General features: G+C 43.4%; 4 protein-coding genes and 1 long non-coding RNA gene across 10 annotated transcripts; 3 read left to right on the top strand and 2 right to left on the bottom strand.

The window, feature by feature from the left end:
- The first annotated feature begins 2,029 nt into the window (after positions 1-2,029).
- Positions 2,030-6,318, top strand: LOC115202140 (butyrophilin subfamily 1 member A1). 2 transcript variants are annotated; one of them, XM_029766072.1, is made up of 7 exons: positions 2,030-2,178; positions 3,658-3,738; positions 4,412-4,510; positions 4,631-4,732; positions 4,841-5,116; positions 5,235-5,313; positions 5,421-6,318. In XM_029766072.1, exons 2-7 carry the CDS (start codon positions 3,679-3,681, stop codon positions 6,005-6,007), a joined length of 1,203 nt encoding a protein of 400 aa, XP_029621932.1. In that variant the 5' UTR covers positions 2,030-2,178; positions 3,658-3,678; the 3' UTR covers positions 6,008-6,318. The 2 variants fall into 2 exon arrangements, with proteins under 2 accessions (XP_029621932.1, XP_029621941.1); XM_029766081.1 differs by having other exon boundaries at positions 2,047-2,178; positions 4,844-5,116.
- Positions 6,317-8,237, bottom strand: LOC115202202 (nucleoplasmin). 3 transcript variants are annotated; one of them, XM_029766179.1, is made up of 6 exons: positions 8,011-8,237; positions 7,265-7,378; positions 7,080-7,162; positions 6,725-6,935; positions 6,494-6,565; positions 6,317-6,385 (listed from the first exon to the last, which is right to left on the bottom strand). In XM_029766179.1, the coding sequence occupies exons 2-6, from the start codon at positions 7,314-7,316 to the stop codon at positions 6,366-6,368; spliced, it is 438 nt and encodes a 145-aa protein (XP_029622039.1). In that variant the 5' UTR covers positions 7,317-7,378; positions 8,011-8,237; the 3' UTR covers positions 6,317-6,365. The 3 variants fall into 3 exon arrangements, with proteins under 3 accessions (XP_029622039.1, XP_029622047.1, XP_029622055.1); XM_029766187.1 differs by having other exon boundaries at positions 7,265-7,375; XM_029766195.1 differs by lacking the exon at positions 8,011-8,237 and adding an exon at positions 7,499-7,978.
- Positions 7,450-10,365, top strand: LOC115195496 (ATP-dependent DNA helicase Q5-like). The gene is made up of 3 exons (XM_029755430.1): positions 7,450-7,482; positions 8,448-8,969; positions 9,847-10,365. Exons 1-3 carry the CDS (start codon positions 7,450-7,452, stop codon positions 10,009-10,011), a joined length of 720 nt encoding a protein of 239 aa, XP_029611290.1. The 3' UTR covers positions 10,012-10,365.
- On the top strand, positions 10,255-20,841 carry LOC115202185 (ATP-dependent DNA helicase Q5-like). 3 transcript variants are annotated; one of them, XM_029766156.1, is made up of 8 exons: positions 10,255-10,364; positions 10,530-10,612; positions 18,461-18,682; positions 18,960-19,062; positions 19,733-19,791; positions 20,394-20,464; positions 20,580-20,673; positions 20,800-20,841. In XM_029766156.1, exons 2-6 carry the CDS (start codon positions 10,587-10,589, stop codon positions 20,431-20,433), a joined length of 450 nt encoding a protein of 149 aa, XP_029622016.1. In that variant the 5' UTR covers positions 10,255-10,364; positions 10,530-10,586; the 3' UTR covers positions 20,434-20,464; positions 20,580-20,673; positions 20,800-20,841. The 3 variants fall into 3 exon arrangements, with proteins under 3 accessions (XP_029622016.1, XP_029622008.1, XP_029622026.1); XM_029766148.1 differs by having other exon boundaries at positions 19,733-19,845; XM_029766166.1 differs by lacking the exons at positions 19,733-19,791; positions 20,394-20,464; positions 20,580-20,673; positions 20,800-20,841 and adding an exon at positions 19,588-19,698.
- LOC115202220 (uncharacterized) lies at positions 11,096-15,656 on the bottom strand. The gene is made up of 3 exons (XR_003879930.1): positions 14,908-15,656; positions 12,589-12,778; positions 11,096-12,357 (listed from the first exon to the last, which is right to left on the bottom strand). It is a non-coding gene; the product is annotated as an uncharacterized LOC115202220 (long non-coding RNA).
- Positions 20,842-21,135: the final 294 nt, after the last annotated feature.

Genomic DNA, 21,135 nt, shown 5'->3' with positions numbered 1-21,135 from the left:
TTGTCTATTCCATTTGCACAACAGCATGTGACATTTATTGTCAATCAGTGTTGCTTCCTAAGTGGACAGTTTGATTTCACAGAAGTGTGATTGACTTGGAGTTACATTGTGTTGTTTAAGTGTTCCCTTTATTTTTTTGAGCAGTGTATATATTTTTTGCTCTGTCTCTATGCACACTCACAGGACTCTACACACTCACGCACACTGACACTCCAACACACACACATTTATACCGACTACAGACACGCACACATACTCACATAGAATCATCATTTACGCTGCTGCTACTCTGTTAATCAAATATCAAATCAAACTTTATTTGCCACATGCGCCGAATACAAGTGTAGACTTTACTGTGAAATGCTTACTTACAAGCCCTTAACCAACAGTGCAGCTCTAGAAGAAGAAAATATTTACCAAGTAGGCTAAAATAAAAAGTAATAATAAAAAGCAACACAATAAGAATAACAATAACGAGGCTATATACAGGGGGCATCGGTATCCTGATGTCTAGTCACCTACCCTATACATATACTGAACAGAAATATAAACGCAACATGTAAAGTGTTGGTCCCACGTTTCATGAGCTGTAATAAAAGTTAATACACACAAAAAGCTTATTTCTCTCAAATGTTGTGCACAAATTTGTTTACATCCCTGTCAGTTGCACTTCTCCTTTGCCAAGTTGTGGCAGTTGTGGCATATCAAGAAGCTGATTAAACAGCATGATCATTACACAGGTGCACCTTGTGCTGGGGACAATAAATGGCCACTCTAAAATGTACCGTTTTGTTACACTGATGAAACTGAGGAGTATTTCTGTATGTAAAAGCCCTTTTTGGGGAAAAACGATTTCTGATTGGCTGGGCCTGGCTCCCCAGTAGGTGGGCCTATGCCCTCCGAGACCCACCCATGGCTGCACCCCTTCCCAGTCATGTAAAATCCATAGATTAGGTTCCTCAGGAATTTATTTCAATTGACTGATTTCCTTATGTGAACCGTAACTCAGTAAAATCATTGAAATTGTTGCCTTTATATTTTTGTTCAGTATACACACACCTCTATCACTCCAGTATCCCTGCCCATTGTAAATATGATATTGGAACTGACCCTGTATATATCTTCTTACTTTCTCATGTTCTTATTTTTATTTATTGTGTGTTTTTTCTACCTTATGTTATTTTTAGTGCTACATTGATATTTATTACTGCATAGTAGGTTTGGAGCTTGCAAGAAAGGCATTTAATTGCATGTGACATTAAAACTTGAAACAAATGGATAAATGGATTCTCTCTTTTGCCATGTTGTAATGGAACTTGCTTTTGAAGTAACCTGAAATATATCACAGTTAACTACTCAGCTTCTGAAACTCAGATTCTCATGTCAAGTAGTGAACACTAGTTCATACTACAGAGAGGATGCCTTTACAATGTACTGAACAGGGCCCGGTTTCCCGAAAGAATTTTAAGGCTAAGTTAATCATTAAAATGGTTAGATGAACTTAACCTGAAGATGCTTTTGGGAAACCGGGCTAAATCAATGCTTTATATATACACACTAGATGATGTCAGGGCTGTTTTGATGCCACCGTGCCTCCACCTTGGCACTCCCCCAACGGAGTAAAAATATTTTGGAAGCTATAGAAATGCATTTATTAAAAGTCTACATTTGTTTTTACCACGTTTATTATATTACAGACACCTTAATTCTCCTCTACTGATATAAGTAGGACACGGTGACATCCCGCCAACTTTGAGAAAAAACACTTTATATCAGAGTTGTCTCGAGATGGTTTGCATATTGATGAAATTAGGCTAGTAGCATAGTATCTCTCTCCATTGAATACAGGCGGTTGACGTCAACAAACCTCATCGAATATTCAAAACAGGATTATAATAATGCTATGCATCCACCAATCCAAAGAAAGGATATAGGCGGGAGCTATACAGCCCGCGGTTCCACTTTGTGGACAACCGATGTACCACAACAATCATGGCGGCGCTGTTTGTCTGCCTTCGGATTCAGAAAACGGAGAGAGCCGAACCATCTTCGTTCCGAGGAAAATCTTGTATGTAAACAAGGTCAGTCATACTGCAGCATACAGTCAACTTGTTCTCCAGTAGAATTACTCCTGTGTATAGAAGACACCAATCGGCTTACATTGCAACATTGTGACAGGTATGTCTAACACGTTTGTACGACTCAACTGCATGACTGTGTCAAATTTTCCATAAAATATAATACATTCATTTCGATTGCATGAAAGTCCACAGACGTCACATAACAGCATGGCATTGTTTAGTGTCGCAAAAATAACTTAACTATCATGCATAGTGCAAAATTCGACATGTTGCAATGTCAACCAAGGATATATAGGATCAAGCTCTCGGGCAGTGCCGCAAAGTCACACGACCCTGCTCATTACTTTGTGCGCAGACTGCGTGTGTCTAGACTGGTCTGTAAACTGGGTCACTGTCACTCAAACAAAATATGCAATACACATAGGCCTACTCTGAATACCTGAACAATGTTTTCTGTTTTTGTTTTCATGATTTAATTTGCCTACTCACATTTTGTTTTTGCATTGTATCCCATTGCCTTCCTTTGTATTTATTTGTATTCTATTACTAAATGTTGACATGAGTTTACCATGAATTTCATAACAGATGCCACCTAGTTTTGCTCTCCACAATGTGTGCTGATGAATATGCATTTCATTTAGCAATATTATTATTTTGCGCCAGTCATTATTATTTGGTCTATATTGTGCTTGCCATTCTCTATCTATTTGTGCTTGGCTGTATCAGGACCTTAAACCCTGTTTGGAAGTCCTCCTAGGTAATCTGCTAAGGGCTTCAGTGGCACACTGACCTAACTCACGTGCCACATTTACCCTGCTGCTGACAGCAGATTTACTGGCTTAGCCCACAAGGTGTGTGTTTGTGTGTGTCTGTGTTATGGAAAAACAAAGGCCAAACACATTACTGCTGGCAGATGAGACAGCAGCAAAGAGCATGCAGGGCCAGTCACGTTACACAGGGCCAAGTAACCCCTGCTCTGACTCATCACTGATCCTAACCAAGTCACTGATCAGTTGATGCCCCAGGCTCTAAAAGTGGGTAGGACCCCCTGCTTACCTCACAATGATAATATGACTTGAATAACATCCACACAATAACTAGGTCAGAGTATCATTAAAGATTCCAAAGGGGAGGTATCCTTCATGTTATGATGACCACAGAGGTGTTGCTGTTATGATTTGGTCCAGTACGATTAGCCATGTGTTGCCTGTCCTCTGCCCTATGATTAACGATTTAAAGCAATCTTAACAGTGGAGCTGCGTTATTCCTTTGGCCATAATGCCAGTGTCTTTTAACTTGACTCGGGACAGAATATAGGGCAGTAGGGTGGAACAGCTGACACATTTCTAATGAAAGTAGGGCAGGGGTAGTTTTAGATTTCTAACCATTTGAGCCCCCTTAGAGAATGTAGGTGGTCCTGCTACCACTGAATCAGATCAGTGGTGTGGTTTTAGTTCAGCAGTAGCACCTGTCAATCTGAAATCCTTACACGGGTAGTGTATATTCTGTCAAGTAGAGGTTCCCTGTCTGTCAAGGTACATTTCTAATGCTATTTTGTCTATCTTTTTCTTTGTAGAGTCTCAGCACAATTTCCAAGATGATGCAGTGTTTCCACTTTATAGTCGAGCCGGTCAAGAGCATCACAGTCAAGCTTAAGGTACAGTAGGTCACACTCCTGTAATGCATTAAAAATCCTCCAAACAACAAAAACACCATTTACATGTTTTTTTGTTAAAATCTTTTTTGCTACGGTCAGAGATTTATCATAAAGGAAAGTGACCTTGAAACAGCTGTGGAGGGGTTGTCATGGTAGCGTCACCAGTCACACGCTTACTCAAGTAGATAGGTTTTAATTGTTTCTGTAGTTTGTTTTAATTACCTATTGATTTATATTTAAAACAAATCAAATCAAAGTTGACGTGTGTGTGAGTGTGTGTGTGGTATGGAAAATCCCAGGGAAAACAGATTACTGCTGGCAGATGAGACAGCAGCAGTGAGCATGCAGGGCCAAGTAACCTGCACGGACTGTTGATTTGATTGTCTGAACAAGTAAATGAGGGTGTTGTTGGGTAGATAATAGATGCTGTCAGAGGGGTTATGGGAGAGAGGAGATCTCTTTTCTGCTGACAGGAGAAGAGCATGGTGTGCATTTTGATAAGGCCAAGTGGGTCTTTTTCTGGGTTGACCTTATTACTTTCTAAAGCACTAGTAAAACACCAATTTCTGTCCTAAATCGGTTTCCTTTCCTCTTTTCCTAATATTTATATTTCATTGCTACTTTCTATGTGTTCTATGGCTAACTCTTTTCACTCTTTTTTTTTGTCTGTCAGGAATCTCACAAGAGGGCGAAGAATGAGAAGAGAGAGCCACTGGAAGAGAATCAGCTGTTTATAGTGGAGCTGGCTAGAGATCTCAATCGAGTGTGCCAGGTACACTGAAATATATACACACCTTTTGTAACATCCATTATACAAGTATCCATTGTCAGGTCTAGTTTGGAGGATAAATAAGTCTACTAAATCCCCCACTTGTCTATGCCCTCTCTGCAGAGGTCTGAGGTGCTGGGGAACATCTGGAAACTAGAGGACATCTGGCCCACTCCTCTTTGCAGGGCCTTCATTCTGGAGTGGGCGTCTCTGCTGGAGAGCAAGGTATGGAGAACAGGAGCCAATATACTGTAACAGCTATTAATATATACTGTATAGCTTGCAGGTGACTTTCTCCAAACACGTGTTGAATGAGTCTTCATCTTTTGTCAGCAGAAGAGGCCCATGCAGTCGGATGGCTGGCCAGAGGAGAGCGAGTGGAGGGAGCAGGACCTGTTCAGTGAGAATGACATGGAGAACGCTAAGAGGACCATCATCAACTGGACCAAGGACCTGAGAGCCCAACCTGAGCAAAGTGTGTGGCCTGGGGAGGCTGTGGCTCAAGTTCTGGTGGACCTCCAGGCCGCATGGAGGAGTCACCACATGCCCAACCTCCTGACAGCCATGGAACTGCTCATGTGGGTCTTACTGACACAGGGCCTGGACAAGGTGGGGGCCTCCTTAAATATCAATTGTCCCCCTTTAAAATAAATGAATGTATATTCATGTAAACAGCTCTGATATTTACCAAAGACGCTTTTCTCCCTCTCCGTCTTTGTGTTTGCAGGAAGCCATCCCTCAACAGTGGCTCATATGGAAGCAGAGGACTCAGAAGATAGGTGCTGCCCGCTACATTCCTCACTCAGGTATGTGATGCCTTGGACAGGCATTGACAGAGCCAAATGTGATGTTCACAGAACGTATTGTTTATTTGACTAATATTTGTTACTAATCTGTTTTATGTATATTCCAGTATGGGACTGGATCTCTAATGCAGCAGTGGAGATTTCCCTTGACCTGGACACGGCCAACCCTGACCTGCTGATCTCCAACGACGAGAAGAAGATGCGCTGCGGCTTCGAGAGAAAGGATGTGCCAAACTACCACCAGCGCTTCGATGGCTGGTGGTGCGCCACAGGGGTGGAGGGTTTCAACTCTGGCCGCCACTACTGGGAGGTGGAGGTGGGGGAGCGGGACTTTCGGCTGGGTGTGGCCAAGGAGTCAGCCCTGAGGAAGGGCTTCAAGTCCCTGAACACAGACACGGGCTACCTGACCCTGCGCCTGGAGAGGGGCACAGAGCTCAAGGCCCTGACTGTGCCCTTCACTGCCCTGCCGCCTGGTCTCATCCCCCGCAAGGTGGCCGTCTACCTGGACTACGACCAGGGCCAGCTGTCCTTCTACGACGTAGACAGCCGCTCCCACATCTACACCTACAATGAGAGCTTCAACGAGAAGCTGTTCCCTCTGTTCGGTACGACGGAGATCATTAAGGACCTGGTGATCAAGTCCCCTGGGAGCAAGGCCTATTGCCTCTGTCCCTCCCTGTGCCTGTGGGGCTGAACTTTCCCTCTTAACACCATCCCTCCACCCTATGGTTACCCTCTCACCACTCCTTTAGAGTAATCAGAACCTTCGTTACTGTAAAGAACTAGACCATCATGATATTGGATAGCTATGTGACCACTGATGCTGCTACTTCTATGTGATTCTTTCTGCCTCTTCCTGACTCGAGTTATGCTATGCGCTCACATGCTCTGTATTTTCGTACATTTGAAAGAATACCGTAGTATTATTGTAATCTATTGTGAAATATTAATCCTGCAATAACAATGCACTTTCCGTGATCAATAAATATACGAAACTCAAAGGTTTTACTTTTTGTGCTGTGTTTTATTGAAGTCCTTCAAAGTTGATCATGTTATTGAAGACCACTGTGATCTGAAATAAAAACACAATAACTATTTCATACTGAACTGTACAATGTCATAAGGGATCAAAATAGGTAATCCTGTTATGAAGCTTAGAAGTTTAGATTTGTTTACTTACCAAGTGGGGGTGTTGATGAGAAGACCTCCTCCTCCTCCTCCTCCTCCTCCCCCTCCTCCTCCTCATAGATCACTATGACAGCACAAAAATACCAGGTATCATTTGAATTGAACTTAAAGCCAAATACAGAACCAAGTCCCAGAATTGACATACAAATAGTTTCTGATGAATATTTATTTTTATGCCATTCTCTAGACAATAACATAATTTTCTCCCATCTCAATTACTTACATGTCAAATGCTGTCCAGAAATGAAGAGGGGGCCCTGCCCAGAGCGAAGGTTGAAGATGACAGGTGGCATGAGCTCAAACCCACTGAAACTGACCATAGGTTGGCACATAGGGTGAAGAGTGGCAATGGGCACTGGCTTGCAGTATTCCCCAACTCTGTCCTGTACCTCCACTACATGCATCTCCTTACTGGCCCCTGCACTCAGACACATCTATACACAAGGGGAGCAGAGATTAGGGGTTGGGCTGTCATTGGACTATGTTTATTTTTGTGTTCCTGACTAAGTCAAAGTGATCTCTGCTAATGGGGTGTGTGGAGAGGGCTGGAGATGGACTAAAGACTTGAACAGACTGACCGTTCGGATAAAGAACTGATGCTCCAACAAATCCTCCGCTATTTCAAACACTGCCTTTCTCTGGGTGTCATTCAGCTCACAGCCTAGTCAGAGGAGAGAGGAGACCCTGGGTTTACAATACATTGCTGTGCATCTAGGTCACCAATTTCAAACCATCTCAAAGTGGCATTAACCTCAGTACATACCCCAGAGCACACAGACAGTGTCAGAAACAGAAGGTGAAAGGGAGAGATCCATGGAGATGAAGTGGATTTATCCTCCTTTTAATATTCTGCAATCCTATGCCTCTTCTCTCCCTGCTTTATTGATACATAAATCAGGATTTTTGATTGCGTCAATGTTTTTGGTTTGAGTGTTGATAAAGTGGTCTATGGAGGTCACCAAATTCAACCAGAACTCAAACGTAAACGGAGACTCACCTCACCGATCGAGACAACCAAAAAATTCTAGCATTAAAATCTGTCCTGGCCTGGGTCGTGCTAATCAGGTGCTAATCACAGCGCATTCGACTCTCATTGGCCAGGAAAACAAAGGCGTGTACCCATGGAAGATGAATCCAATCAGAGTTGTGTGTGTTGAATGTTTTTTGCACAAAACATAAACAGATCTGTTTCGGTCATTTGACATTAAATAAAAATGTATATTTAAAAGAGAACCGTAAATAAAATATGTTAAAAGAGATTCACTGGTTAAAATATGGCTTCCTTTATTATGTGCCGACTGGCATGATGTCATCGATACGCGACGACGAGAGAATGAAGTTTGTTGTCAAGTTGGACGTTTTTCTGGATAAGAGATGACTTTCATTAAAAAGGCGTTAAAAACCCATTTTGGGTTCGATAAGTTCCGATCCCAGAAGCAGGAGGACGTTGTTAAAGCAGTTGTTAAAGGTGAGGACCACAATAGACATATTGGACTTACAATAACTTACCTAGGAATGGCTCTTCTAGTTTTAGCTAATCTTAGCCAGCCGCGGGCTATCTAACTAGCTAGGTAACTAATTATCCAATTCTTCAACCAGTTCATTGACTGTTACCTACTACTAGCTAGCATGATCAGTTATTGTCATTAAACATATCTGAGTATTGCCGTTGCCCAAATCGAACTGTCGATGGAATATTGTAGCAGAGGGCAGGGAAGTCGCTCTGCTACCAGCTTCCTGCAGTGTTGGCTAAGGGTATTACCTTGGTCATATCCCCTCTTATCGCTCTCATCCAGTCTCTCTTCTTTAGTATTTTCTTCTGTTGTGTAATTTGTCCTGATTACGTGATTGATTCTGATATAGACTGAGCTATCCTTAACTGCATAGCTAGCTGTGTATTTAGGTTTCTTCAATGATGATCCCTTTCTCTGTATCCACCATAACAGGACCAAGTGGACCACCTAAGGGACCTGAACATTCCTACATGCTCCATCAACTCCAAGCTCCCTGCAGGGGAGCGCCGTCTGATCCTGGCCGATCTGGAGAGTGAGAGCCCCAGGTTGAAGCTGCTTTACATCACCCCAGAGATGGTGGCCTCCCCTGCCTTCCAGCCCTGCCTTACAGGCCTGCTCTCCCGGAGCCTCCTGTCCTACCTGGCTGTGGACGAGGCTCACTGTGTCTCCCAGTGGGGGCATGACTTCAGACCAGACTACCTCAAACTGGGCAGTCTGCGTGCCCGTCTGCCCGGGGTACCCTGCGTGGCGCTGACGGCCACGGCAACCCAGAAGGTGCAGGAGGACATAGCAAAGTCAATGAGGTTGCTATCACCGCTGTCCTTTGCCACACCTGTGTTTCGCAGTAACCTGCATTATGAGGTGGTGTACAGGGAGCTACTGGAGGACCCCTACAAGCACCTGCATGCCTTCATCAGGGAGGCCCTGACCCTGGGGGAAGGCCCCAAAGGACAGGTTGGTGGACTAGATTCCCCTCTGACTCTCTCTTATATGCCGTATCTCTTCCTACTGTACCCTATATCTAATGGATGGTGTAATCAGGTAGGGCTGGGCGATATGACCTAAAAATCATAAGTCTATTTTTTATTTTTATTATGGGCGATTCACGATATATATCTAGATTTAAAGGTCAAATACACCGCATTTCAAACAGTCAGCAATAATCTAATGAATTCAGGACTTGTGAAATTATACCTAGGGTAAATATAAGCCTTCCACAACCATAGAACCCACTAATAATGTAATTATTTTATCAAAATAGTTGAACCTGCTTTTTTGCAATATTCACTGATCTGGCTGAAAATGCCCGTTTTGCAACAAACTGAACAGAAATTTACCAGAATCAGTATTCATTGATTCTCTGGTTTTAGTAGTGTCTGCTCTGCGTGCAATTTGAGGAGTTGAAAGGTTAACTTCTCCTCTATTACGGTAAAATCATGGATGGTGTAATCAGAGTAATGTGTTTCGGTGTCCCTATGACCGATTCTGTTGGAACAAACCTTAAATGCAAATAGTGAGTTGAAACCACTTATCAGGGAGGAAGTGATCTGTCATATTTGTTAGTGTGTGTGTGTGTGTGTGTGTGTGTGGTGTGTGTGTGTGTGTGTGTGTGTGTGTGTGAGTGAGAGAATGGGAAGGTGCATAGAAGGAGCAAAGGAGACCAAAAAGACATGAGAAAAAGCAGACATAAACGGTCATAAAATACAAAAGTGATTGTTGCGATACAGGCATTTGGAATATTGTGCTAAAACATGAATTCAATATGTCATCCAGCCTTATAATAAGTGCATGGTACTTAGCTTGGGATATGTATCTGTATATCTTTCTTCAGGGTTGTGGAATTGTGTACTGTCGGACCAGAGAAGGCTGTGAGACGGTGGCTTACCAACTGACTAAGCTGGGAGTCCTGGCCAAGCCTTACCATGCAGGTGAGACATTCCTCAAGGGCTTACAAACATTGTGGGGTAGGATAGTAAATGGCAATGTTAAAGTTTAATAAAGACAAGAATCAAGCAGATTGTTTTATTGATGGTGAGACAGGACATAAACTTGACCTTTAACTCCTGCTTGTGTAGGGTTGAAGACAGGAGATCGCACAGAGGCTCAGACTGATTGGATGCAGGGTAAGGTGCTTGTCATTGTGGCCACTATCAGCTTTGGCATGGGGGTTGACAAATCTAATGTCAGGTTTGTGGCCCACTGGAACCTTGCCAAGTCACTAGCCAGTTACTACCAGGAATCTGGGCGTGCGGGGCGAGATGGGCTGCCCTCTTCCTGCAGGACATACTACTCCCCCAAGGACAGGGAGCAGTTGAACTTCCTCATCCGCAGGAGGTGGCTCGCAAACAGGTTACGTCTAACTACACTGTCAACCTGCCTCACAGGCTTGTTAGTAGTATAGCAATATGATGGTGCTGTAAATGCATGGGGATTGCAATTGGTGTGTACAGTGTTCAAATCTTTTTATGTTTGTTAATTTAACTTTGAGCGAATGATTGTGTGGCTTCTCTGCAGGCAAAGCGTGGCTCCGAGAAAGATCAGGACAAGGCTTCCATCACAGACTTCGAGGCCATGGTGGCATTCTGTGAGCAAGAGGGGTGAGTGTTATATAACACAGGGGTTCCCAAACTTTTTCACTCAGGGCCCCCCTTCCAGCATTGGGGAACATCTCGCGCCCCCCCTGTGCTCGCGCGCCACGTCTATTTCTGTGGGCACAAGCACTGTTTATGACACACCCCTCTTGTTGGAGGAGAGAAGATTTTGTAGGTTTAAAAGCTTATAATATTTCATGCGACTCTACACATTTTGTCATAGTGTGCGGAGAAACATTTGCAGTTTTAAAGCAAATTTTCTTGCAATTCTATATGTTTTGTCACGTGATATTTGAGTGACTCAAACATTACAAAAAAATCAACAGGCTAGTTGATCTGGACATTTCTGACAAGCTATAAATGGCTCTCTAAGGTCTGCAATGACTGAGAAACTGATGATGCACTAAATAATTATGAAATTGCAACTTGCAGCCTCCCACAAATTGCAGCCTCCCACAGTTTGGGAACCACTGATATAACTCACCACAATCATCTGCATTTTTGTTTTATTTCATGCAAGAGAGATAGAAAAGCGTATTGCACTGTTTTAGGCAGGCTAAGAAGATGCTTTTTCAGAAGGAAGAGATGCCCTTTTTAACCTATGCAACAACTATACGGTAATGACAGCATTACTCTTTTTCTGTTTTTGTGTATAACTGTGAAGCATATTACATAGCTTCCTCAGTGCCTCAGTTCCATGTTTGTACAGCAGAGGGCAGGCATGGTCCTCTGAATCCCCTGAGGAATGAGATAATGGCTTGTTTTTGCTGAACTAATGCTGTGTTCACGTGCTAGTCGGGACTAGGAAACAGACTTTTTCGACTCGCTAACTGGTTGTAGTTATACACATGCCGCGTTCAACCAGTTAGCAAGTTGGGCATTTCTGAGTTTCCTAGTTCCATCTAGCAATTGAACAAGGCAATAAAGCAAAGGAAGTCCTTTAGATAGAAGACATATGACAACACTCTCACAACGGGTTTGGCAAGATGCCTCCATTTAAATGAGTTGTTGATGGGATCTGCAGAGGGCTCTTTCTTAGAGTCTCTGAGCCAGTGGCAGAGGTTGAGTTGACACTCATACAGCCTAGAACTGACAGACATTCATCTCCCCAAGCGTTCTTCTGTTGGGATCTTTTAGTTACATGTCTAGTTGTTTGTATTACCTGATGCCTGTGTGTGTGTGTGTGTGTGTGGTGTGTGTGTGTGTGTGTGTGTGATTCCATGCTCCTGTGTTCCTTGTGTTGTGTGGATCAGTTGAAGCCGTCCTAGAAGTCTAGTCTTGTCCATCTCTCACGTCAGACTGCTTTATTAGCCAGCAGAGCCCAGGGATGCCCCATGGAATGTTGATACGCCTGGAAGCCGGGCCTGTTTGGCTGCTTCTCAGGGAGGCTCTGTGTGTGTTTTGTATGGAGGTGTGTTGTTCAAGGGCCGGGCTCCTTTATAGATGGGCTCCACACTCTCCCCACGGAACCTCCTCATTCCTCCGGGGTTAAGAGGCCCATAGAGTGCCTCTCCAGAATGTCTCTCCTGGTGACACAGTGGTGACAGAGGGTTTTCAGTTCACACCACTCTGCATGGGTCCTCATTCTTCTGGGGTTTAGAGGTCCATAGAGTGCCTGTTTATAATGTCTCCTCATTATTGGGGGAAGTGGGGATTGGCTCAGGTTAGCTGACTATGTGGCCCCTTGGTTCTAGTCCTGTGACAGCAGCAGCACGTCAAACAGGTCATCAGCAGCATGAGCAGGAAGACCACTAGGAAAGAACACACGATTGACAACACCTTTTTATAGTCGCTAGCCTACATATTTGAATTATGTCGAGGCTATGTCCAGACAGGAGGATTGATTTCACACTATCTAAAGTGATATTAAAGATGTTGGAGTTTCATCCTTTGCAAGACATGTTCTGGAGCACGTGGTTAGGTGTATGGAGTATATCTCCACTGAGAGGTGTGTGTGTATATCTATGAGAGGTGTAGCTTACCGATAAAGATGATGAGGACAGCGAAGGCCCCTATCTCCAGAGGGCTGGCGGTGGGGAGACCCTGCAGTTTGGCCCAGAGTTTCTGTAGCAGGGTCAGCATCTCCTCCCTGGCATCCATCATGTCACGCACACTGAGGGTGGGTGCAACTCTGTAGTATCTGGTTGCAGGTTGGGTGATGTGACCACTTTGCTGAAGGCACAAATAAAGGGATGAAAGATGGATTATTATTACAATATATTGTTAGAATTATTAGAATCTAGGCATTTGTTTCATTCCTTATTCTTCACCCATAATGGACTGTGAGTCTAGAAGTCAGAGATGCTGTATGTTACTGTCTAACTATGTAGATGACCTGACACCAATGGAATGTTGACAAACCATTGTGTTCATCCTTGAATATATAAGCTAGCTGCTAGTGCATGTGTTTCTGATGAGTAGGTAGGACAGAGTGAAATCAACTGATTCCAGCTCCTCCTATAAGAAAGAGGAGGATCTAGAAAGTGTGTTATAATCTGGTAATATGTTGGTGTGTAAAGGATTTAGTTTTTCTGGGCCAGTGGGATTGTGTCTGTTCCAGGCTTACTAGAGTAATTCTAGGGCTCTCCCAGCAGCATGGCTGTGGACTGACACCACAGTTATCACAACAGTCATGAGACTGAGAGGAGGGTCCCACTGGCTGACTGTATAAAGGGAGGACTTTTATCTATGTTATTTCAAGGGCAGACACGGATGTTTTCCTTGTTGTGTGTTCAAATATATTCTGTCTGAGTTTCTGTATGTTCCTATAAACTGTAAATAGCAGTTGGGTGTGACAATTGATGCCAAGACAGGATCCTGCTCATATTAATTATCTCATGATCATCACTCCACAGTTCTCCTCCTCATCACACTCTCTTTATCTTCTCTGTAGCTATGCAGCTACGCCACAGTGTTACTTCTCCTCTCCCAACCTCATCACTCTCTTTATCTTCTCTGTAGCTATGCAGCTACGCCACAGTGTTACTTCTCCTCTCCCAACCTCATCACTCTCTTTATCTTCTCTGTAGCTATGCAGCTACGCCACAGTGTTACTTCTCCTCTCCCAACCTCATCACTCTCTTTATCTTCTCTGTAGCTATGCAGCTACGCCACAGTGTTACTTCTCCTCTCCCAACCTCATCACTCTCTTTATCTTCTCTGTAGCTATGCAGCTACGCCACAGTGTTACTTCTCCTCTCCCAACCTCATCACTCTCTTTATCTTCTCTGTAGCTATGCAGCTACGCCACAGTGTTACTTCTCCTCTCCCAACCTCATCACTCTCTTTATCTTCTCTGTAGCTATGCAGCTACGCCACAGTGTTACTTCTCCTCTCCCAACCTCATCACTCTCTTTATCTTCTCTGTAGCTATGCAGCTACGCCACAGTGTTACTTCTCCTCTCCCAACCCTCATCACACTGTAGGCTACTTGATTACATTACATGTCTGTTCTCTTCATCACAACACTAGATTGACTTGGATTAGGATAGAATTGAATGTATTGATTCTATTAACGGGGAAGTTTTTAGAAAAATAGAATAGTGCTTCAATTCATTTGACAGTAAAATGCTTTATTGACTATAGGTGTGGCATGTAAAACAGATACCAGACTGTTGGCTCAGTCTCTTTGTCCTGCTGTCTGTGTCCCTTTAAAGAGTTTCTGTTCCTGTTGTGTTGCTGGACCTGCCCGAGTCCATCGTGGTGGAATGTGTTCTGTCCCATGTATTTTGTATGAATTTCGCTGACAATAGTTTTTACTTTAGTTCCGTTTCCACAGCTGCTCTGTCTCTATCTCCCAGGTAGACTCCCACCAGCTGGTGTAGTGATAGATCCCAGTCAGACTGGGCTTTCACCAGTCTCAGGTTTCATGGCTCGGCCGGGGGGTCTGGGAGCAAGTCTTCCCACAGTAGTAAAGTGTAGCTAAATATTCAGCTGTTAGAACTGTCATTATGGTAATGACATACAGGAAGAGAGCTCTCCTTCTAGAGCTGTTCCAACTCTGGTCCACACTGTGTTCACATGTAAATAGCCTCCCTATTAATACACAGCTGGAATACACTGATGACAGCTAAATTACACTCTTCACGTTCTTTTGGTTAGGCTATGAAGTATGCTAACACTGTTATTCTGGCCTGTATTTGCATGTATATAGGCCACATGTACACACTCACAACCAGCATACACTCACCTGAACTGTATGGGTAGTTTGCAGATATGCAACAGAGTAAATAAAGGTGCTAAACTGTGCTTGTCTAACGAAGCGAATCAGTTAGTGATGTAACACAAGAACCAACACCTACCTGAGTGAGTGTGGAGAGCGAGTTCCCTGTGTGTTGCTGGGTGAGTTGGAGCCAGCAGTGAGACAGAGGTGGTGACCTCGTCTCCTCGACCCACCGGTCTTTTCAGGATTAGGGTTAGCAGAGATAAGTTCTCAAGTAGCGATTAGCATCGAAGCCAAGAGATGACCGAAAGCCCATCCGCTGCACTGCTGTCCTCTGTACAGTCTGTTCTGGGTTTCAGAAAGGAAACAAATCGGGCTGGAAGTGAGCTTTCTCCAGCTGTCATTGGTTTGCTTTCCACTGTCTCTCGCTCCACTCTTACTCTCTCCTTTTATTCTTGCTTCTCTCCCAGTTAGTAGTAGCTGTTGTCGTCTCTTGGTGCCAGTGGAAAAGGCAGCGCTTGTGCAATAGCAACACTGTTTATCTCCACTTACAAAGGACTCGTGCTGTGTTTTTGTGCTCTCTGCCTGTTGTATTAATATAGGCTAGTTCATCTCCTCCTTCTGCTGTGGGTCATTATCTTTCCTTCACTCCTCCTCTGGAAAGACTCTGTTGCTTCATGAGCTCTTTCACGCTCTCTCGCTCTCTCTGTCCCTCGCTCGCTCTCTGTCTCTCTCGCAATCCTCTCTGTCTCTCTCTCTCACTCTCCCCTCCTCCCTTGGTGAGACTGCCTCTTTCCCCTCTCTTTGAAAACTGTGGAGACTGGGTTTCCATCCTAGGTGGTCTTGCTTTGTGTGTTATGGAGGTGGCTTGACTAGTATTCCTCCGAGACACTAGCCTGTATGAATGTGTGTACGACTGAGTGGATCTCTGTGATTTATACATGACATAATATTGTGTATTGAGTGAAAGAGCACACGGTTATACAAAGAAGAGTAACAGCCATACTCTAAAGAGTGAATAGACATTCAGACGTTGAAATCTATTTAAAAGTCATTTAGAACCGTAGCATCCTCACCAACCACCACCCACGGCTAATCTCACTCACCTACAAGTCTCCTAAAAGTAGATCATTTTGGTTTGCTATTCAGACTAGACTCTAGGGTTATTTTATAGAACCTCGTGTCTGTTTCACGTTATTCACACAGGAGTCATTCCACAGCCCCTTTTCTCCTCATCATTCCAGTTTGTCAGAATAGAAGGGAGTGGTGTGTCTATGAGTGAGCAGAAACGGCATCCAGTTCACAGATGTATTCTTAAACTGGTGTTCTTTTACTGGAGATACACTTCACACTCCTGCAGAGTCCCTGCATTTGATTTCAATAACTGTTTGACCGCACCCGTTTTGATTTGAATGAAACTTTCCATACATATTTGCCCATGGTAGAAGTGGTCAGAAAGTGTCTTGAGGGGGGGAGGGGGGGGCTGAATGCCAAAACATTCTAACTCAAAGTTACCCGCTGTTCAAAGTGGACCCGTTTTGCATCCCCCACAATTCCATGAAACATCCATGTCTTCATCACTGGAAAAGATAAACAGTTCAGTTTTAAATCATTTAAAAGCTTACAAAAAGGCTTGTCAAAATATTTGATAATTTCTTCGGTTGAGACACAGCAAGCTCTTGAATACAGGGTGGGTGTCAATTCAATCATAGAAATATAATTCATAGAATGGACCTATCCCTTCAGACCCCTGCAATTAAGCTGATACACCATTGACATTTTAAATGTAATTCAAATGTTTACTTCCAATTAATACCATAAAGATGGCTGCTGGTCCACCCACCATTGAATGTCAACTTAAATGGGAATGTCTATTCTATGATCTATATTTCTTTGATTTCAATAGGTTTCCTATGGAAGATTGACTCTGTTATTTAAACAAACTGATATTCCCATTCAAGTCAACATTCTCTGATGTGTGGACCTCCAACCATCTCTGTGGTACCATTTTTTTTAAAGTTGACATTTTTATTTTAGTCACATTTTAGTAAATGTATCAGCCCAAACATGACAACCACCCTGTATTCAAGAATATGCTGCGTCTCAACCGATGGCAGGCACAACACAAAAACCTCAGATGATGGAAAAATAGGGTCTACGCTACAACATATGGGAAAATGTGTTTTTGCTGTTGAGTTTACACGTTTTTAGATGATTGACATCAAAGGTAAAAAATGTTTTGGGAAGAAATGATCAAATAGTTTGACAACCTTTTTTGTTAGATTTTAAATGATTTAAAACTCAACTGTTTATCTTTTTCAGTGATTTTAAGACATTGATGTCTCATGTTATGGTGGGGTATGCAAAATAAATCAACTTGAGCACCTATATCGCCTAAATGTTTTGGCATTCAGGTTTCAAAAATCAGTGGTCTAAAGTACTTAAGTAAAAATAATTTAAAGTACTACTTAAGTAGTTTGTTTTTGGTATCTGTACTTTACTTTACTATTTTATATTTTTGACAACTTTTACTTCACTACATTCCTAAATAAAATGATGTACTTTTTAATCTTTACATTTTCCCTGACACCCAAAAGTACTCATTACATTTTGAATGCTTAGCAGGGCAGGACAGGACAGGAAAATTGTCCAATTCACACACTAATCAAGATAACATCCCTGGTCATCCCTACGACCTCTTATCTGGTGGACTCACGAAACACAAATGCTTAGTTTGTAAATGATGTCTGAGTGTTGGAGCGTGTCCCTGGCTATCCGTAAATGTCAAAACAATGATCATAATTGTGCTGTTTGCTTAATGTAATGAATTTAAAATGCATTTTTACTTTTGATACTTAAGTATATTTTAGCAATTGCATTTCCTTTTGATACTTAAGTATATTTAAAACCAAATACTTTTACTCAAGTAGTATTTTACAGTGTGACTTTCACTTTTACTTGAGTCATTTTCTATTAAGGTATGTTTACTTTTAGTCAAGTATGACAATTGGGTACTTTTTCCACCACTGCCAAAAAGTCACTTTCTGACCACTTCTATCATGGGCAAATATGTATGGTAAGTTTTGTTCAAATCAAATGGAACGACCCCTCTCTGCTCAAGTGGGATTAACATCTAGTGATAGTGAGTCGTGACAAAGCCTTATTTGGCCAGTTGAGTGTGACCTTGTTTGATCACACGTCATGCGCACACACACACACATCGATCATAGACAGTAATGGGGAATCTGTTACACAGTGGTAGCTATTGATCAATGACGATCCTCTTCGTCATTTCTCCATGACACAATCATTTGTATAATTCCTCCTATCAGCAGCACTAGCTAACTTTCTGATATCATACTGTGTCATGTGCACTTTTCTGTATCGTGAGTCTTAATGAGGAATGCACAATATCTTGGCTCTGAGCATTTTGAGACGCTGTGGGCTCTACTGAGCTACTCTGTAAATGCAAGGCCTCCTAGGTGTTTGACCTCTAGTATGTCTGTTCAATATTGTGACGACCCTGGGTTTATAAGCGCGGAAATCGACTCTGCCGCTCGAGCATGCTTTTGCGGCACAGTCGATAGCGCGCCGGACTTCGGGCTTGAAGGTCGAGGGTTCGAGACCTGCTCCCTGCTGTTTCATTACAATATGTTTGTCTCTCTCACACCTGTATTTCTGGGCTTTCTCAGCTGCCGCCATGCCACCATCTCCAAGTTCTTTGGGGACCAGAAGCCGGACTGTGCTGGGGCCTGTGACTACTGTCGTGACCCCAAGGCTGTGCAGGCCCAGCTGGAGAAGGGGGCTACTTTGTGCACCAAGACTGGAGCAGCTCGGAGCACACAGCCCAGGGGCCCGTTTGGGTTTGACCGTGACCTCTACGCCGGGGGGAGGAAGGGCTACGGCTTTGAGAGGTCAGAAATGCAGCGGTCAAGTAGCCTGGAGGCCAGTCTAACTCTGTTGGTTGAAACAGACTGGCATCCAGGCTAACATTTGTTATAGTTTTTAGTTGCTAACAGGGCAAGATGGGGGGTCTTTCCTTCTGAAAGGCTAGTCCTGTTTTGGTTGCACTATTTGGTTGGGTTAGAATTATTTTAAAATGTATTGTTGATTTGAAAATGTGTTTTCTAGCTGTCACTCATAGATAGTACAGTAGGAATGCTGAGGTCTGTGGTGATGTCATCTCCTCAGGCATGATGAGGAGGGCTGGGAGAGCGGTGATGATGATGATGGCTCCGAGCATTGGAGGAAGGAGTTTGGAGATCTCTTCAAGAAACAAATGAACCTGCGCAAGGTGAAACCTCACATTCATGTACTGTGTACATGCTGTACATGGACAGCCCTACTGTTATACACAACATCTGACTCATAAGCATTCCATTGCTTCAGTAAACAAACCTTCATACACTGTAGCAGCTCCCTCTCTCTCCACATCTGTGTTCCAGCTGTGGCCAGCCAGTCAGCCAGGCATGGAGGCTATGGGGCTAGGGGCCCCTGTAAGGCACCATGTGGTAAATCTCTCCCATATGTGGAGTCAAATCAGCACAACAGGGCTATTCAAATCCATACTATTAATCCTGACAAACAAAAGACGTGTTGAGTTGAGCCATTATTTTGAGACTGTTGGTTTGAGATGCTGCCAGCAACAGCACGGGGCTTGGAACACTGAAACACTAGCAACTAGGTGAGAGAGGCAGCGGTCTAGTGCTGGAGTGAGGAATTTGAGGGGCCCTCTGTAGGTTCTCTGCTCTAACTGACAATAGAAGTGTGAGGGGGTGTCTTATTTCCCTTTGTTTTCTTCTCTCTCTTTCCTCTGTAGGTGTCTGAGGGACACAAAGATTAATTTAACCCCCCGGCTGGGTTCTCTATTGTTGTAATATCAGTGTAGACAAGCAAAGTGACTGACTAATAATACTGTTATGTGACTGAATGGGTTTGGATATTGTGTTCAACTGTGTCTGCAGATGATATCTGCCCACTCAGGGAGGCCAGCAGGCCGAACATTCCCAGGCTCACTGTCAAGGTACAGCTCTACTATGGAAACGTCTCACACGCGCATGCTCACATGCATGCTCACGTACGTGCAAAGCAATATGCACATTCACATGTTTTTGATGTTTAATGCACATGTCCTTGTGTATTCAGCGTCTCCACCATCATGAGCTCGTTAGAAACTATTCATTTATCCATAATTAAATTCTGCTTTAAATCCTTTACCCAACAAGATGCTGGCTTATCCAGGGTCCCACTCTCCATATGTGATCAAATGCACTGAACATCTGTGTTTGCAGATTGAGGGAACAGAGGGGATTGTACTACCACTGTGTGGTTCATACATGTATTACAAGAATAATGTTCAAGGAAAATATTTAGCCCCATTTGTATTTTTTTTAGCGGTGTCTTACTGATTGTATGTCATGATTTAAAAAAGTTAAAATAAATGTATGTATAGTGTTGATTTTATTCTGGAGCTGCTACTGACCAGTTCTCCCTTGTAAAGACATGCTTTAAATCTCAATGGCACTTTCCCTTTGAATAGAGGATGAAATCAAATGAATACATCTTCACTTGCATATTTTAATAGTTTTGACGAGAGGGTGTGCCAAATGTGTGCATCAATTCTAGGCTCTGGAGCACTGTGTGGCCCTGCTACAGGAGGCTCTGAACAACCACCAGGTGGCAGCAGACACACACAGGTACCCGTCACTACTAACCACATGCACCTAAAATGCCAAGTCACTGATGCCACTGGGACAGCTGAACTGACACTTGGACTTCTTTCTTTGCCTTTTTCCCCCGCCCCTCACCCAGCTCTGACACACTCTCCTTGACAGTGGATATTGAACATGAGGTCTTCAAGATCACCAAGTCTTCCAACCTGTACAAAGCAGCCGTCCTGAAGAGAGTAAGTATCTCCTGACTACTGTCTGGTCTATTGTACAACTCTAAAGTCACTATGTATCGAGTCCTATGGAAGCTATTATTTTTAAGCTATTCTTTCACTCATCTAACTTATCTCTTGTTCCTAAAGGTATCAGAGATGAAGAAGGAAGGGGCTGCCTCTGCGGGAGGAAGAGGAAGAGGAAGAGGAGAAGGGACCAGCGGCTCTGGGGAATCCACAGAGATAAAGACTGAATCCAAAGACGAAGCAACCTCCTCTTCCTCCTTAACTGAGGAGCAGCAGGGCTTCACGCCCGCCTCACAGATCTACTCAGTAAGGCCCAACACCACAGCACACAGAGGACTCTGCTTTTACTTCGCTTTAGAAAATACTGTAGTGCTCCTTTATAAGCAGCAGTAATGACTAAATATGTATCTACTGGCTAATGCATTGAGACTGTCTCAGCCCATTTAGTAACAGGATGCA

The sequence above is a fragment of the Salmo trutta genome, chromosome 1 (assembly GCF_901001165.1).
Source record: "Salmo trutta chromosome 1, fSalTru1.1, whole genome shotgun sequence".
NCBI classification, from domain to species: domain Eukaryota; kingdom Metazoa; phylum Chordata; class Actinopteri; order Salmoniformes; family Salmonidae; genus Salmo; species Salmo trutta.
Note: the sequence above shows the minus strand (reverse complement) of the source record. Positions and strands in the feature narration are given on the sequence as shown.

What these genes read in the sequence shown, in the direction of transcription:
- LOC115202140 (XM_029766072.1), top strand. Translation starts at nt 3,679, where the DNA reads ATGATGCAGTGTTTCCACTTTATAGTCGAGCCGGTCAAGAGCATCACA. An exon ending in ATCTCAATCGAGTGTGCCAG is followed by an intron (nt 4,511 to 4,630) that starts GTACACTGAAAT and finishes CCCTCTCTGCAG; the next exon opens with AGGTCTGAGGTGCTGGGGAA. An exon ending in CCGCTACATTCCTCACTCAG is followed by an intron (nt 5,314 to 5,420) that starts GTATGTGATGCC and finishes TGTATATTCCAG; the next exon opens with TATGGGACTGGATCTCTAAT.
- LOC115202202 (XM_029766179.1), bottom strand. Translation starts at nt 7,316, where the DNA reads ATGGATCTCTCCCTTTCACCTTCTGTTTCTGACACTGTCTGTGTGCTC. An exon ending in CACTGTCTGTGTGCTCTGGG is followed by an intron (nt 7,163 to 7,264) that starts GTATGTACTGAG and finishes TCCTCTGACTAG; the next exon opens with GCTGTGAGCTGAATGACACC. An exon ending in TTCTGGACAGCATTTGACAT is followed by an intron (nt 6,566 to 6,724) that starts GTAAGTAATTGA and finishes GTGCTGTCATAG; the next exon opens with TGATCTATGAGGAGGAGGAG.
- LOC115195496 (XM_029755430.1), top strand. Translation starts at nt 7,450, where the DNA reads ATGGAGGTCACCAAATTCAACCAGAACTCAAAC. An exon ending in AATTCAACCAGAACTCAAAC is followed by an intron (nt 7,483 to 8,447) that starts GTAAACGGAGAC and finishes CCACCATAACAG; the next exon opens with GACCAAGTGGACCACCTAAG. An exon ending in GGGAAGGCCCCAAAGGACAG is followed by an intron (nt 8,970 to 9,846) that starts GTTGGTGGACTA and finishes ATCTTTCTTCAG; the next exon opens with GGTTGTGGAATTGTGTACTG.
- LOC115202185 (XM_029766148.1), top strand. Translation starts at nt 10,587, where the DNA reads ATGGTGGCATTCTGTGAGCAAGAGGG. An exon ending in AAGGGCTACGGCTTTGAGAG is followed by an intron (nt 18,683 to 18,959) that starts GTCAGAAATGCA and finishes TCATCTCCTCAG; the next exon opens with GCATGATGAGGAGGGCTGGG. An exon ending in ATGCTCACATGCATGCTCAC is followed by an intron (nt 19,846 to 20,393) that starts GTACGTGCAAAG and finishes CATCAATTCTAG; the next exon opens with GCTCTGGAGCACTGTGTGGC.